We start from the raw sequence: 16,660 nt of genomic DNA on the forward strand, positions 1-16,660 counted from the left end.
CTCTTTGGGCCTCTTATTGCATCCTACCTCGATGCGGTGTGAAAGATGTGCCTTAAAGTACTCGCCTTGTTTCCTTTCATGCGACCTACACCTTTGCGACTAATGTTGTAACTTAGAATTGACAAATGTGACAGCCATCATACTGGATTATAACTTTATATTGTAGAGCTCTACGTTCCAAGGATGTTCATGATTCGCTTTTGTATCAAGAGCGAAGCAAAATTTCCTGTACACCACCAGTACATTCACACCAAACAATATAAGTTTCTCGGACCCCTCTTTTACTGTATGTTGGTGAAACTATTTTGGCGTCCATAATATCTTAGTAAACATGGCAATCATCAAAACATTATCATAGGAGTTGATAGCGTTGGTAGCAATGACTGAATGTGTTAGTTCACACCAAAATGTTAGCTTAACCCCCAGTATAAAAACCATCGATGGATTAGTCTCGTCCCAAAAAGCATATTCTTCAGTTCCGGGTATATTAAACGTAATTTCTATCCAGCCATCATCGATGATCGGTCATCGTAGAGCATATCATTCTCTTGCCAATGGACTAGGAGATGTGATTTAGAATGTCACAGCTGGAAGCTGCAGGGTTCGATTGAGGGATGCCTAGAAAAGAATATGGACACACTCAATAGACTGCTGTTTTGGCTGTATTCTCGTCCATTTCACATAATGTACCGAGACTCTCTGTAGAACGGTTCATTGTGATGCTAGGAGAGACACAATAATGGCGGGGTAGGTGGAAGTCTCGATGATATCAGACCTGCAGGGATGTGAGAGCCAATAAAATGTTGCATTTTGCAATGTGAAGCCATCGATTTCTGCATCGGTGAATGGGGGTTTGCTTAAGCCCGATGGTGGGCCTCGTCGATCATTCCCCCCCTCGCTCGTTCACGAATGACCGACCGATAGTTCGGGGGCAAACAGCCTTACGAATTTCCTTGCGATGTGTCGGGGAATCGGAAATCAAGACCCCCGACAGCGACAGTGACAGCTGTCCAGACCTTTTGACTCGTGTGACGTACGGTGGGTGATTCGTCAAGTATAAAGCAACCGCTAGGTACGGGTCTTTTCGCAAACTTAGAGCAAAATCATTCAAGGCCTAACGCTACATAATGGTGTCGCTTAGCGAAATATCGCCTACTTCCTTTCTTCTCAGCCACTGGCTGGCAAATCTAGTTGGGATTACTTGCCTGGTAGGCTTCTATGCTGATTCCCGTTTCCTTTTCAAGACTTGTTGACCGGAGCGCTGCCAGACTATCATATATCAACGACTCACAAATGACACATCGCATATCCCCGGCCCTGAAATATCAAAATGGACAGGATTCGTCTACACATACTATTGGATGAATGGAAAGGCACCCATGTATGTCCATAAGCTTCATGAGAAATATGGTAAGCATCACCAGTTTGATAACCAATAGAAATGTACTGACATGGATATGAACAGGCCCTATTGTTCGAGTCCGTCCAGACATGGTTGACATATGTGATACAAATGCCGTGAGAGAGATCCACAAGACCAACAGCCGCTTCCTTAAAACCGTGTTCTATCGCAACATGGTCAGCGGTGCCGTGAATAACGTATTCTCGACTATGGATACCAAGTTCCACTCTGTCCATCGGCGTCTCCTGGCATCTCCAATCTCCGACTCTTCATTGACTCGCTTTGAGCCACTCATAACTGATAGAATCAACCTTACTGTCAGCAAAATGAAGCAGGAGATAGAATCTCGTGGTGCGGCTGATGTTTTCAAATGGTGGTTATTCATGGCAACAGACATAATTGGTGAACTGAGCTTTGGTGAATCGTTCCGAATGCTTGAGGCAGGAAAGGTTTGTGTATATTGTCGGTGTATCAATCTTTGAAGAGACCTGTGCTGATGACGACGGATTACAGAAAAACCAGTACATCTCAGATATGGAACGACTGGCATCATACCAACCAATGCGAACGACCTTCCCAACATTAATCAAAATTGCTGGTCATGTTCCTCTGCCAATGATCAAAGAAGGTGTACAGGCAGGTAGAAGACTTGGGATGTACGCCGCACAGTCGATAGATCGTTATCGACGTCTCATTGCTGAAAATCCATCGGAGCCTAAGCCAACTCTACTTACCAAATTGTTTGAAACCGAGAAAAATGGCTTGACGTTCGACAATATCCGACAGGAAGCCCAAGGATACATAGTTGCAGGAAGTGATACTACTGCTGTTACTATGACTTATCTGAGCTATGCTGTGTCCAGCGACAGCCGTGTGAGAGAGAAACTTGTTGGTGAGTTGATGGATCTTTCCGAGCCTGTTACGGATAAAAGCCTCAGAATCTTGCCGTATCTCAATCTGGTTATCACGGAGACTTTACGGTTATACACGGCTGTACCGCTTGGTTTGCCTCGCTCAGTGCCGTCAGAAGGAGCCGAATTCTGTGGATACCAGTTACCGGGAGGAAGCACAGTAACAACCCAGTCTTATAGTCTGCACCGAGACCCTGCTATCTTCCCAGACCCGAACAGGTGAGTTGAGAAAGGTCCAAAAGGTTCAAACCCAATACTAAGTGGAACAGCTTCAAACCCGAGAGATGGGAAAACCCTACCAAAGAAATGAGAGATGCCTCTCTTCCTTTTGGTGGTGGATCTCGTAGTACGTCTCTCATATCCAGACTTCTGATCAAAACTAACGTTTGCAGTTTGTTTGGGTGTTCATCTAGCGCGTATGGAGCTTCGGATGGCCACCGCACTCTTTTTCCGTGCTTTCCCTGATGCTCGACCTTCGAAGAAAGAGGGAATGTCAGAGAACGATATGATTATGGAGTCTTTCTTCTTGATGGCTCCACAGGGTCATCGTTGCCTTATTGAGACATGATTTCACGTTGAGTAACCAGATCAACTGTTGTCTTGTTGAGCGAAGGCACTCTATAAACAAAATGAACAATTCGTGAAACATTCCAATTGTTTAGACCCCGAAAGTCAAGGGCAAGTAACCTACCTTTCAGTAAACAGTAGCAAATATACAACAGGTAACAGAATTCTGTTTCCAGTGTCATGAAGTATTGGACAATTTCCTCCCAAATTTTTCGAGGTGAACGTGCTATTTTATGCATTATTTGTGCTCTGAATTTGCCAATTTCAAAGTGCACCAGGTAAGCCATTCAGATTGTATAAACGTAGGGGTGGGAAAGGACATATGGCCACTGTTGTAAAACAAAAATGCTGAGAATCTAGCACAAGCTACCATCACCACAAGACTGGTCGCAGTTGTAAGTCCCAATCCAACTATCATCCCCATAAACATCCAACCCCATCAGCCAGCCATTCATGACCTGATGCAAATAATCCAAATTCTGCGGAACACCATTAGACTGGCCTTCCTCCGAACAAGGATAATCCTGCGTAAGACCCTTATTCCCATTCAACCCACTCCCCTTAGTAAACCACCCATTGTAAGACCCAAACGCCTGAATAGCATTTCCACCGGCCGAATCCAGCTGCGAAGAGAGGTAGTTGGTCCCAGCATCAACGTTGTCCTGAATCGAATCCGTGCACTGGCCGTTAGGGTAGTTTTCGCAAGAGACTTGCATCAATCCAGGCGTGGGTCCGCCGGCATCGGCGTTGCAGGATGATTCTTGCATTGCGATGACGGCTAGGATTACTGGGTCGACGCCGTACTTTGAACCTGCGATTTGGAAGTAGTTGTCGTATTGCTTGCAGGCCGATCCGATTCCGTTGTAGAAGTCATCCAGGGAGATGTGATAGACGTCGTCTATGGAGAGGAACGGTGGGTTCCAGCCGTTGTCGGTTATGCCTGTGTTCAGCCAATCCTCGGATCTGGAATTTTGTTAGATGTTTCAACGGACAATAGTGGGTAGAGTGCGTACCCGTTTGGACCTGTGGTCGACGTGACATCTTCTGTTGCCCCGTCGGCTTTGGGGTTGGCTCCTACGCCTGGGTTTGCGGATTGAGCTGCTGATTGGGCAGCTAGGGCCAGGGTTGCGAGAGCGATAGGTTTCAGGATGGCCATTTTAGAAAATGAATCTTTGATATGGAGCTTGGTTAAGTGAATTCTGTTCAGGTCGGAAATCAGGTCATCTTTATAGTCTTGAGATGCAACTTAGTATCCTGTAAGCTGTCTCTCTCCTTTACTCGATGTAACCTGCCAGGTTTCTTTCAGCTCGTAATCGACGATCATCCCATAGCTCGATAGGAGTTTCTGAAAGTAGACAGTTATATGTATAGAGGCGGAGAGGTCTGTTCAGAAATTCAATGAACCAGTTTCCGAATTGGGCATGGTGCAAGCCCTATTTAGGTAAATGTGAAGGACTCGGTGTTTGGTAAGTTTCGCCCCCAGGATCTCATATGCAGGGGTGCGCCACTGAAGACCGCGGGCTGAGACTGCTCACTAAAATCTGGGGTCTATCATGATTTTGCATGGCACAAATGTTGTAGCTTATTGGTGAGCAGTGTTGGGGGCGGTTTCGGATACAATTTGCCCTGTCGATCTTGCACGAATCGGTAGACGTGTTTCCAAATGTGGAAAGTGAGTGCGAATCTTCAGTCAGAAATTATACTGTAGCTTGGAGTTTACGAGTTGAAGTGATTATCAAGGAGTAAATTATTGAACAATCAACCTCTCACGGTATGATGATATTCTCCCCCAACTGTTTCTTATCGACTGCGATGCCGAGTTCATAACGAAAGATTGCTGCGTAAAGCCAAGTATCTAATGCAGAATGACAGTATCGCATTGGATAAAATAATATAACTTCAATGCATCCATTTATCTGATCAGCTGTAGAGGTTCTATATGTAATCATATTATAGCTTGGGTACGTGCACAGGGAGAGCAAGCCCGATCAAATTCAGCGAGCGTAGATTGGCATGAACCCTCTCTACTCATGCTACATTTTTCCTTCACTCACCCAGCGTCCCTCAGACTACCACTTAAGTCAAGAGGTCTCTCATTTGTGCAGACATGAACAATATCCAAAGTGGGATCATCTGTCGCAATCCTAGCAGTCTCGGACACGGACAAGCTGGATTTGTGGGCTTTGACCACCCGGCTGGGGTGGCAATCATGGAGCGACGTAGCCAAGCCATACACGAAGCGATGGATCGCATGAGAGATGAGTGACTTGGGGTCCATTGCAGGTGCGCCACGACATGGCTGAATGCTCTCCTGTGAAGAGCGAGGAAGTAGGTTCCGACATCTTTCACACCAGGCAAGTGTGCATTCACAAATATGCTCGTGATTGAGATGGCCAATTAGGCGAAAGAGCGCTCTCAACATTGATGCAAAGAAACCACCATCATCAGCTGCGCATTGAAACTTTGCGATAACTGTTGCGGTTACTGCTGGGAAACAAAGCGGAAATCAAAAACATGGATACCCTCCCAGACGAGGGACCTCCGTATCCCATTTCAAAACTTATCATTTAGTCTCTCATATGCGACAGACCTGATAGCCTTTCACCAAAAAAGCTCACGTTCAACCGGCGTTCCTTATCAGACCGGTGAAACCGGCGAAGTCCGGCAAAAGTCTTCCCATGGATAAGCACTGCGCCACTTGAGTTTCGAGTGGGCTGTTCCTGTTCCAAAAACTATCATTGCGCATGTTCTCCGCAGTAAGAGCCACAGCTCCGCAGTCAACACTAAAACGGTAGCCCCCAGGGTCTTCTATCGCGAAGGTCTAGAACGAGCCAATGAACTCTAATCTCTCCCCCAGGAGAGCTTGCAATCGCTTACCATGCAGTAAATGCCACGCCTTTTCTAGCGTCTTTCCCAAGGGAGTCTCTGATATATGATTGATATCCCGTCAAATGTGAGATGACCTAGCCTTACGACTGAGATTCACCACCTTGGGTGCTATATATCAAAATCTGCTCAAAAGGACCTGCCTTTACCTCGGGTTTCTGATCTAGTTGAGTTGGAAAATGGCTTCTTCATCTCCAGATACCGAGTCGCCATATACAGTTGGTGCGATCGCAGGCCTGCGCACAGGACAATCATGGATCACCAACTCCGGTATCATAAAACTCAACTTTATGCTTGCTATCTTCCAGATTTCGAGTTATGCGACTGGATATGATGGATCTATGATGAATGGCCTCCAGTCACTCACCACCTGGCAAAATTCTTTCAACAATCCCGGAGCTTCTGAGCTTGGCCTGTAAGCAGCACCCATACTGGCTCCTCTGATTCAACTGGCAGATACAAACGATATTAGGCGAAGAAAAGAAGAAAACTGACATTATCCTGAAGTTTGAACGCTATCCAGAATGTTGGCCAACTGATCACCATGCCAATCTGCGCCTTTAGCTGCGACAAATTTGGGCGCCGTCCGGTGCTTTTAGCTGGCGCCTTTGTTCTGATGATAGGTGTCGCATTACAAGCGGCGGCACAGAATGTCGGCATGTTCATCGCAGCTCGTGGCATCATTGGTATGGGCCTTGTCCTCAACATCACCGCTGCCCCGCTTCTCCTCTTGGAGTTGGCTTTTCCTCGACAGCAAGGTCCACAGGTGGCTATATATAACAGCCTGTGGAATCTGGGCGCGCTTGCCGCCGCATGGATTACTTATGGCACATTCCGCATTGAAAGCACTTGGGCATGGCGAATCCCGTCCCTCCTGCAGGGTCTCTCCAGTGTGATCCAAATCGGCCTCTGCCTTCTCATTGAGGAATCACCACGATGGCTCATCAGCAAGGAACGCGACGAGGAGGCTAGGAAGCTGATATGCAAATATCACGCCAACGGGGATGACTCTGATTTACTCGTCACCCTCGAAATGGAAGAAATCCGCACTGCGCTTCAACTCGAGCATGAAGCCAGACAAAATACCTCCTATCTGACCTTCTTCCAGAGCAAAGGCAATATCAGGCGCTTTTTCATTATTCTGTCCGTGGGATTCTTCTCTCAGTGGAGCGGGAACGGTCTTATCTCTTACTATCTCACTCTTATTCTCGACTCGATTGGTTATACAGCGGAAAGCACTCAGACACTCATCAATGCGCTCCTCACGCTTTGGTCTATGATTTGGAGTCTTGTATTCGCTGCTCTGATGAACAAATTCGGTCGGCGAACTCTCTTCCTCATCTCCACTGGAGGGATACTGGCAGTCTACATCGTCTGGACGGCACTCGAAGCTATTTACGAAAACAAGACGGCGCTTGATGGAACAGGAGGTGATGGCTACGCAAAAGGTGTTCTGGCTATGATATTCCTGTACAACTTCTTTTTCTCCATCGGCTGGACACCTCTGCAGGTAACCTACTGCATTGAGATTTTACCCTTCAACCTACGTGCCCGGGGCCTCGTTCTTTACAATCTCTTTGTCGCACTGGCCGGAATTTTCAACCAGTACGTTAACCCTATCGGCGTCACCAACAGCAAATGGAAGTTCTACATTACCTATGACGTTTGGCTAGCTTTCGAGCTTGTGGTGGTTTATTTCCTTTTCGTGGAGACCGGCAATCTAAGCTTGGAGGAGACTGCCGTTATTTTGGATGGAGAGGAACATGGAGATACGTTGGCTGGAGTCACGGCATCTATAGTGGAGAAGAAACTCGGTGAACATGAGAAGGACCGGGCAGTGGTTGAGAGTAAAGTGGTCACCAAGACTTTATGATCAACACTGAGTATGCTTATGGCCAGCGTTTCTCATTTGTTGTGTTTATGTATTAAGCTCATTTGTTTCAATATTTTCTTTGAATGAAACGCGTCCTTGTAAGATGACATCTGGTTACAGGGATCCAAGCCGATTAGAAAAACCAAACCCCCAAACCATCTTTCAAATAGTAGTTCAACCACCACCTTCAGCAAAATCCAAAATCTGCGTCTATGACCGAGCGAGAGGAAGAGGGTGCGGTAGGCGGGTCCCGCCACTATCTACAGCTCGATTAGACAACCCGAAAAGAGATGTTACGTCCGGCAAAGCACTGGTAAAATTCTGGAACAAACGCTTTAAGGTGACTCAAAGTTAATTTAGATGACTTAGTGAGACATCGACGAGCAGAAGGCGATAAACCTTCGGACATTTCACCGGCGAAGTGCGGGGGATTAGCCGGGAATTCTCCGAGTAGCCTCAATAACCATCCCTGAAAGCTTAATCCCACTATTCAAGGGGATTTGGCTTATACTAGTCTGTCTGTATAAATTAATTGACCCCGCCCTGTTATAGGGTGATCGTCAACAAATTGTCCTCTTCCTGTTTTGTACTGATTTGCAGGCACCATGATTCTGAACAACATCGCAAGATATGCATTCGTCGGTGCCATTGCAGTCACCAGCGCCTCAGCCGCCCAAATAACAAAGGGATTGACAAAAAGTTAGTATACTCAGAACAATCGATGTCAGGCACGGGGACTTGCTCACATGAGAATGTTAGATGCTCAAGATCTGTTTGACTGGTCTATGAATGTCAATGACAAGCGCTGGGATGACTCGTATAAGTACATCTGGTACTCCGACAACGGCCCGTGGTCAACTCGCTTTACAGCATGGTATACCGCCGGACTACTGTACCGAAATAAGGGTCATGATCTCAGTAACGCCAAGGCAGCTATTGAGAATATGTAAGAACATCTCAATCAACAATGCCAAGTGATTCAGTCTTTCCGCGTGTTTGAAGCTCATTAAAGTCTATCAGCCTTACGTGCCAAATGGCCGAGAGCTATGACTCTGCTTGGTATGGCACATTCAAGCTTTCACCCGATGAGCCCTATCCAACTCCTGATTCGGACTTGTACCCGCCGGAAATCTATGTACGTTACCCTTAGTCCACAACCACTGAATACGGGAGAAGGGGATCAACTAACACATAAACCCTACAAGAACACCTATGACCCAAATTGGAGAGAATTCATCGGGACTCAGCTTGTGCAAATTGTGGAGGAGTTCTCCGATCTTCTAGGGGACAGTCTCGTATCGCGGATCGAGGACAGTCTGGAAATTGCAGCCGTTGGTTCTATGCGCAGAAATGGATCCTACCCTGAAGGAGACAACCTGACACCAGCGTACTCAAACCCGGCTATAATGCGCGCATGGTACGTTTCTTGGATTGGCCAGCGCCGCAGCAACCAGGTATCTGATCCCCATCAGCTAGGTTGTAAGCTCTGAATAGATTGACTAAATCTCTAGACTTTCATCGACTACGCAAATGACCAGGGAAAGACTATCCTGGAGCTGTTCAAGTCGACAGGCTCTAATGTGCTGTCTGAATACAATGCACCCACGTACTACGGAATGGATACCTGGGCACTCGCTGGTGCCATCAAATATGGACCTCAGGATGCCGCCATGACCAAGGATGCTAAGAGTATCTTGACGGATCTGTGGGCAGATATTGCCGCGCATTACAACCCTTACCTTGCGAACATGGTTGGACCAGTATGTCTTTCTTTCAGCGTCTACCACATCACAACAACTAATAGCAACGCTGCAAATAGTATGACCGGGCCTATACACGCGATCTTGTTTCAAACTCGGCTGTCATCGACTACTTCTGGTGGGGTCTATACGGCTATGGCGGGCCTCAGCCAACCAAAATGGAATCGGACTCCTTGTACGACATCGCTCAGGGTGCAGCATTGGCGCTCGTCATGGACGTAGTTGGAGAGCACATCTCGAAAAATGACTCTGCATGGCTGGCATCCAAGGGTCACGGGGATGGCGAGCGGATGATCACTAAAAAGGTTCCTCATGCCCTCGGCGCCGATGCAGAGGTCCGTGTGGTGACCTCTTGGATTAGTGCCCCCCTCATGATCGGGGCCGAGCAAGTCTCCGAGACAGTCAATCGCGGTGAGCAATATGTCCCGGCTATTGTGCAATGGGCCGGTGATAAAAACCATACACCCCATCCGTATATGGCCTTGTTCTCTCTATATCCGACAGCATCAACTATTCATGCCGTCGCAGGGCCTAACAGCCTTGAGATTTCGTACCCGAACACCACTCAGGATGGCACTAATATTTTCAGTTTCGCGCTCGCGCAACTGCCGCCAAGCTGGACTCTTCTCAAGAAGAAAGTTGTGGGAGGCCTCGAGGACCTTCCTTGCCTTGATGTCGCCATCGACGCAAAAGGGCTAGTAGAGCAACCAGTAATCTACGGTGCCAGCGTTGAGGATAATCGTGTTTACAACATCTCCTATGTTGTGCCTTCTGAGTTTACTGGGGTGCCCAAGATCTCATTCAAATTCAAGTACACTTGTTAATGATGTGATACTTGTGGAAAATGGCATTCGTGGTACTTTAGAGTTTGCTTAGTGTTCGCAGGACAATATGTCTAGAGTTTTCGCGGTATTGCAAATAAATACAGCCAATTGAGAGTTTTGCACGTCAAAAGTATTAATTTGGAAAGCTTTCGGCATTCTCACCGATTCGAGGCCCAATTTGGAACTAGAACCGCCTTTGCCCTGAACCCCGCCCATCATCCTTGTCCCTTTACAGCCACGGGGCCCACATTTGACTGAATATCGCTGTGTTATCATCCGGAGAAATGGACCTGGATTGCCGGAGTTCCGCGAGAATGTGAACCCAAGCAAGCAGTCTTGGCCCCGCCGGAGTTTGTCCTTATCTTGTGGCTCCTCCTTGCTAGCTTAACCATCAGGCAGTATCTCTCTGAGCTCATTCAGATCAAAGCTCTTGATCATGTCATTTCTAAAAGAGCTGCCCGACTGGAACAATCTCAAGGTCATTCACAAGGGCACTCTTCCGCCACGAGCCCACTTCTATTCATACAGCTCAGAAGAAGCCGCGCGCACGTTGGCCCGCGAGAAGAGCGAGTACGTGTCACTCAACGGCACTTGGAAATTCAGACATGATGCGTCGCCTTTTGAGGCACCAGAATGGTCCTGCGTGGACCCCTTGAACTGGGATGACATCAAAGTCCCGGGAATGTGGCAGCTCCAAGGATACTCGCATCCGACCTACACCAATGTCAATTATCCATTTCACGTCAACCCCCCAGAAGTACCCGCTCTAAACGAAACAGGATCATACTGGAGACAGTTTGTCACGCCCTTGAAATGGGACGGGCAACAGATTCGCATCCGCTTCGAGGGTGTGGATAGCGCATTTCACCTCTGGGTTAATGGGGAGCTTGTTGGCTACTCCCAGGGCTCACGCAACCCTAGCGAGTTTGATATCACATCCATGCTTCTCGCTGCCAGTTCCGTTAATACTGTGGCGGTGCGCGTGTACGAGTTTTGTGATGGATCATATATTGAGCGCCAAGACCAGTGGCTTCTAAGTGGCATCTTTCGGGATGTCGGCTTGGTTTCATTCCCGTCAGACTCAGTTATTGACTTCAACGCTGTTGCCACCATTGAGGATCCCGCAAGGGATCACACTGTGGGTCGGCTGATCACCAACGTCAAAATCCAAGGCAAAATTGGCAATGTCCAGATTAAGCTGTATCACCCCAATGGCAAGTTACTGCAGGAATCAGAATTCCCATCGACCGATTCTAGTATCATTGAGGTCTCAAGGAGCGACCTGAAATTGTGGTCAGCTGAAACCCCTGACCTCTATACCTTGCTTATCTTTTTCAACGGGCGGACAATTCCCCAACGTATTGGTTTCCGACGCATCGAGGTCATCAACTCAAACTTCTTGGTTAATGGAGAGCCCGTCATCCTGTATGGCGTGAACCGCCATGAGCATCACCATCTCTATGGTCGAGCGGTGCCCTACGAAAACATGCGTGCAGACCTTATCATGATGAAGAAGCATAACATCAATGCACTGCGATGTTCTCATCAGCCAAATGATCCCAGGCTCTACGAGGTCTGTGATGAATTAGGCCTCTATGTAATGGCCGAAGCAGATCTCGAGTGTCATGGCTTCGATCCAGTGGAGCGATCTAAAATTCCAAACCAGCACCTCATGACTGAATACGAAATTCAAGAAATGTCATACAAGATGGCAACGAAATGGACATCTGATAACCCGGATTGGAAGGATGCTTACCTCGACCGCGTGATACAACTGGTGCAACGGTTCAAGAATTTCTCTTGCATTATCATGTGGTCACTCGGTAATGAGGCATTCTACGGAAGAAACCATGTCAGTATGTATGAGTGGATCAAAGACGCGGACCCGACACGTCTAGTTCACTATGAAGGAGACAGGGATGCTCTTAGCGCAGACCTGTACTCTGCCATGTACTGGAGTGTAGACGCGCTCAAAAAGCATGTTGCAGAGAAAAGTGACAAGCCTTTGATCCAGTGCGAGTATGGTCATGCCAGTAAGTTCAACAGCCCAAAGAAAGAGACCTGATAACGTCTTCTAACAATCTGCTTTTAGTGGGCAATGGCCCCGGGGGCTTGAAAGAGTACATTGAAGCTTACCGCACCGAAAGGCTTCTCCAAGGAGGTTTCATTTGGGAATGGTGTAATCAAGGCCTTCTGAAAAGAGATGGAGATATGTCTTACTACGCCTATGGTGGTGATTTTGGAGACGAGCCCAATGACGCAGACTTCATTCTTGATGGGATGGTATATTCTAACCATACGCCTACCCCCGGATTGATCGAGTATAAAAAAGCCATCGAGCCAGTAACAGTGACACTGCAGGAGACGGGAAGACATTTAAAAGTTATGAATCACTACGACTTCAATACTCTTGATCATCTGGCCGTGACATGGCATCTTGTCAGGGAAACTGGAAGCACGAGCCCAAAGTCGTTGGACATACCGTTCACTGAACCTGGAACTTCTGCTCTTGTTGTGCTCCCAGAAGGTGTGAGCCTTACTTCTGAGCCAACCTGGCTAACAGTCAGGTTTTGTTTGAAGGAGGCTACGGCTTGGGCGCCAAGTGGACATGAGATTGCCTGGGCACAGATTTTCCTACACGAAGAACGGAAACTGTCAATTCCTCTGGCATTGAGCTCACCGGGCTCCGTGATGACTGTTCGCGAGGGCCCGGGAAGACTATACGTCACCTCGACGGGGTTTTCCTCTCAGTTCACTTACGACCTTATCAGGGGCGATCTGTCGTGGTCCACTAATGCGGGCACGGTCTTAAAAAGCGGGCCACAGCTAGGAATATACCGCGCCATGACACAGAATGATCTGGGCCCAGCAGGCCCTTGCGTTGAGTGGGAGAGCTTCCGTGTGAAGAGCACTCGCATGCTCATCCAGTCCGCAGCATGGGATGTGAATGAAGACGGAAATGTATCTATCAAGACAAAAGTCCGAGTCGCACCAACAGTCCTGGAGTGGGCAATGGAAGCAACGCTCAATTACACAATCACAGAGTCATCTGTGAATTTGCACGTCAATGGCGAGTTCACTGGCACACATCCAAAATACATCCCCAGACTTGGACTCACACTTCGACTACCCCGTCGATATGACTCAGCCACATGGTTCGGCAGGGGTCCCGGAGAATCTTACCGTGACAAGAAGCGCGCGGCTCGATTCGGCACATACACGGCTTCCCTTGATACTGGTCTCCAGACACCATACGAGTGGCCCCAGGAGAATGGTAATCGCATGGATACGCATTGGGTGCGTCTCCATTCCTCGCCTCCTGATACTTCTTATTCTGCTTCCGCTGGTGCAGATCCAGCCTTCCCCGAGATGAAGGCTACGATGGATAGACCTTTCAATTTCTCGTTGCGGAAGTATAGTACAGCGGAACTAGATCGCGCAAAACACCCCCATGAGCTATCTGAGCTCAAAAATGAGACTGAATTGAACATCGACTATGCGCATCACGGAATCGGGACAGCAAGTTGTGGTCCTGGTCCTTTTGAAGGTCATCGATTGGAAGCCGGACCATTTGATTTTACCGTTAATTTCAAGCTCATGGAAAGTTAAATAAATGTTTCCTGCATCGAAGTGACAAGCTAAATTGACATTTCTTTTGTTCTTTCCATAATTTTCGTCAGCCACTGAATCTTTATTATCTAACAGCGTTCAACGTCGAGAGGTTGCGAGTGCTGCCTCGTTCCTGTTGGGCGACAAAATCAGTTATTGATAGGGGCTTTGAGGACTGTAGATGCCAGCGCAAATGCTTAGTTGTACCCTTTTATCCATCAGCCTTCAATAGGCCGCTCTCAAACTAGCTCCTTAAAAGCCCATCCAGGGATACATCTTGGATAAATAATAGTAACTAGTCATGTAGGGGCTATTGGCCTCGGAGTACGCAGTTGAAACTATGGAGGTTGGTCTCTCCATTTAGAGAGAAGTACATTTTGGGGTCTGGCTCCATGGCTCCTGCACTCAACTCATAAGCAAACGTCAACCCGCTCCTTCCACCATTCAATATAAGGCGGCATGAGCTTTCACAGGAGAAGTAGATCAAATGAAACCCACTCTCTAGGCTAGAGGTTTGCATGTTTGCAATTTTAAAGAGTTTTCCAGAAGGTGTAAGATGTCAAAATGAGCTGATTAAAATATCATCTTAGCAATTTAAGTACCAATAACCTCATCACCTAGTTCTCACAATCTGTTTCCTGCTCAACATGCTCTAGCTTGTCGGAAATACTAATCTGCAACCCCTTTAAAGTTTGCAGAGTGTATTCCATACTACCCGCTTAATCCGGATTTGGAAATGTTAAAAACCATGTCTTTGGGGTTTTTAGTGGGAATGGTGGGTTCGCTCACTTAGATCGAAGATTGAGTGAATACTCTTTTTGCATCGTCAAAATCGATGATAAAACCTTTGACAAGCGGGGTAGAGATCGAGGGCAATGACTTCATCGGAAAACACTCGCTGCCATGGATCTTAACTTGTCATGATGCGTTTCAAAGGTCAAAGCAACCCAGCGCCTTGTGATAACAAGTATGACTGAAGTAAGGACGCAAATAACTGACATCATATATACTTATATCTTAAGAGCTGAGATGTTGATGGCATATTTACATCTACCTGGGACCACCGCCCTGTTCGTGCCACAATTTCAGGGTTGTCAACTGGTGAGTTCATTGGTGGCTGAGATCTCTGTTCATGACTTGCCTCATGATCGGCAAGCGGTGAGTTTGCCTCGGCCAAAGCAAATGCTCGTCCTTCAGGGATCTCTTTTCACGCGCGTCAGCCTGCATAATTTACACGCGACACTGCAGATTATTCCCACAAAGCCGGTTCGCACCCAACTCTATTTTGTCTTCTCTTCCCAATCAAACCCCCACCCCCATATCAATGATCCAATTCTCGAACGCCCTTAACAATTTCGCCATGTCCATCCATCAAATTCTAGACTTAAAGATCCCACCCGAGCATGAGGCTTCATTGGAATCATTTACTCGGTTATGCGAGGAGCATAAACTTTTGAATCAGTTCAACGAGCAGGAAAGCCGAGATTTGTGTGATGGGTTATCGGATCCAAGTACCCTGCTGTACATCTTCCTCACTACGTGGATACCGCTTTCTTCCCTCGTGGGGCTGACACTGACAGACGATTCTTGACTGCCCGTCGGTTCGATCCCGATGCGGCACTCACCCAATTCAAAGAAGCATGTCAATTTCGCCAAGAGAAATCGACGCTCCAATTGTACGATATCATCCCAATCGACGATTTCGAACAGGCTCGGCAATTTGTGAGTGGCAGTTTCTGCTATCCTTTGAGACCCCACTTACATGACTCAGTATCCTCACTGGACCGGTCGCAGAGACAAGAATGGTCTACCAATATGCATGTTTGACGTGACCTACCTTGATAAAGATGCTTTAGCATGCTGGGAGAAGACTCGCAATACCCCTGGCTGGAAACATTCGCCGTCCGGGGAACAGCAGCCACCGAATCCTGATATGATGCAGTCGGCCTCGATCTTTCACGACAGTCTAGCCCGGTTTGTGCTTCCTCTCTGCTCAATGATGAAGGACCGACCAAATTCATCGGCTCCGATCACAAACTTCGTTTATCTTGTGGACGCATCAAATTTAGGGTTGAAACAGGGATGGAGCGTCAAATCATTTGCCCAGGCAATCAGCTGGCTTCTCGCAACATGCTACCCCGAGACTATACAACGCATCATTGTGAGCAGCGAAGCAGAGGTACAGACAGCAACTTACCTATACTAACATCACATACCACAGGTCTGCAACCCTCCTTCATATTTCTCTACAATCTGGAGGTACCTTAAAGGATGGGTAGATCCTTACACGGCAGAAAAAATCGTAGTTCTACTGAGTGCTGAGGTCTTACCAACCCTGAGGGAGGATATTGATGATGAAAACATTCCGAGCATATTTGGCGGTGGCTTCTCTTTTGAGCACGGCATGCTACCGGATCTCGATAGTAACATCCGGGATCGTTTGAACTGGGACGATCCAGAAAAGACTTTGCCTCCTGGTCCCATCAAATGGGCTCGGGAAGCAGACGGAAAAGTTGCTGCATCGGCAGTTGGTACCCAGGCTGGTTTGACGAGAAGTGATAAGATCGCGGAGATTGATTGTACGAAGTAGTTGCAACTTCTACTTAGATCATAATCTGCTGGGGGATTTGGACTGATCCAATAAGCGTTCCGAACATGTCTTAAAGCCGGAGAACTTGTTTAATTGTCATTGATAGATATGATAGTTGAGCCGGAGAGTTCATACTTGGGGTTACAATCAGAGACATATTTCAATCCACTTTGAGTCGATTGTCTTGGAACATAGTCTACCGATCGGATTTACTCCGCCTTTAGACCTTGGGAGAAAT

The 16,660-nt window shown here is 47.4% G+C and overlaps 6 protein-coding genes across 6 annotated transcripts; 5 read left to right on the plus strand and 1 right to left on the minus strand.

Annotated features, from left to right (window-relative positions):
- Positions 1-1,268: 1,268 nt before the first annotated feature.
- On the plus strand, positions 1,269-2,881 carry N7508_009870 (cytochrome P450; the record flags this gene model as incomplete). Its single annotated transcript, XM_058467932.1, has 5 exons — positions 1,269-1,410; positions 1,466-1,851; positions 1,916-2,532; positions 2,583-2,659; positions 2,706-2,881. Coding segments are annotated over 5 exons (1,398 nt in total), but the record flags the coding sequence as incomplete, so codon positions are not given.
- Positions 2,882-3,236: 355 nt separating this feature from the next.
- Positions 3,237-4,036, minus strand: N7508_009871 (putative extracellular soluble lytic transglycosylase; the record flags this gene model as incomplete). The annotated part of the gene is made up of 2 exons (XM_058467933.1): positions 3,237-3,843; positions 3,894-4,036. 2 exons carry the CDS (start codon positions 4,034-4,036, stop codon positions 3,237-3,239), a joined length of 750 nt encoding a protein of 249 aa, XP_058315779.1.
- Positions 4,037-5,945: 1,909 nt separating this feature from the next.
- N7508_009872 (uncharacterized protein) lies at positions 5,946-7,639 on the plus strand (the record flags this gene model as incomplete). Its single annotated transcript, XM_058467934.1, has 2 exons — positions 5,946-6,181; positions 6,274-7,639. 2 exons carry the CDS (start codon positions 5,946-5,948, stop codon positions 7,637-7,639), a joined length of 1,602 nt encoding a protein of 533 aa, XP_058315780.1.
- Positions 7,640-8,244: 605 nt separating this feature from the next.
- Positions 8,245-10,223, plus strand: N7508_009873 (uncharacterized protein; the record flags this gene model as incomplete). The annotated part of the gene is made up of 6 exons (XM_058467935.1): positions 8,245-8,338; positions 8,399-8,585; positions 8,660-8,774; positions 8,845-9,093; positions 9,151-9,399; positions 9,459-10,223. 6 exons carry the CDS (start codon positions 8,245-8,247, stop codon positions 10,221-10,223), a joined length of 1,659 nt encoding a protein of 552 aa, XP_058315781.1.
- Positions 10,224-10,659: 436 nt separating this feature from the next.
- Positions 10,660-13,832, plus strand: N7508_009874 (uncharacterized protein; the record flags this gene model as incomplete). Its single annotated transcript, XM_058467936.1, has 2 exons — positions 10,660-12,256; positions 12,316-13,832. The coding sequence occupies 2 exons, from the start codon at positions 10,660-10,662 to the stop codon at positions 13,830-13,832; spliced, it is 3,114 nt and encodes a 1,037-aa protein (XP_058315782.1).
- A 1,360-nt stretch (positions 13,833-15,192) lies between these two features.
- Positions 15,193-16,422, plus strand: N7508_009875 (SEC14 family lipid-binding protein; the record flags this gene model as incomplete). Its single annotated transcript, XM_058467937.1, has 4 exons — positions 15,193-15,353; positions 15,413-15,554; positions 15,604-15,993; positions 16,054-16,422. 4 exons carry the CDS (start codon positions 15,193-15,195, stop codon positions 16,420-16,422), a joined length of 1,062 nt encoding a protein of 353 aa, XP_058315783.1.
- Between the last annotated feature and the right edge of the window lie 238 nt (positions 16,423-16,660).

Source organism: Penicillium antarcticum, assembly GCF_028974205.1.
Source record: "Penicillium antarcticum strain IBT 31339 chromosome Unknown utg000009l_segment0_segment0, whole genome shotgun sequence".
NCBI classification, from domain to species: domain Eukaryota; kingdom Fungi; phylum Ascomycota; class Eurotiomycetes; order Eurotiales; family Aspergillaceae; genus Penicillium; species Penicillium antarcticum.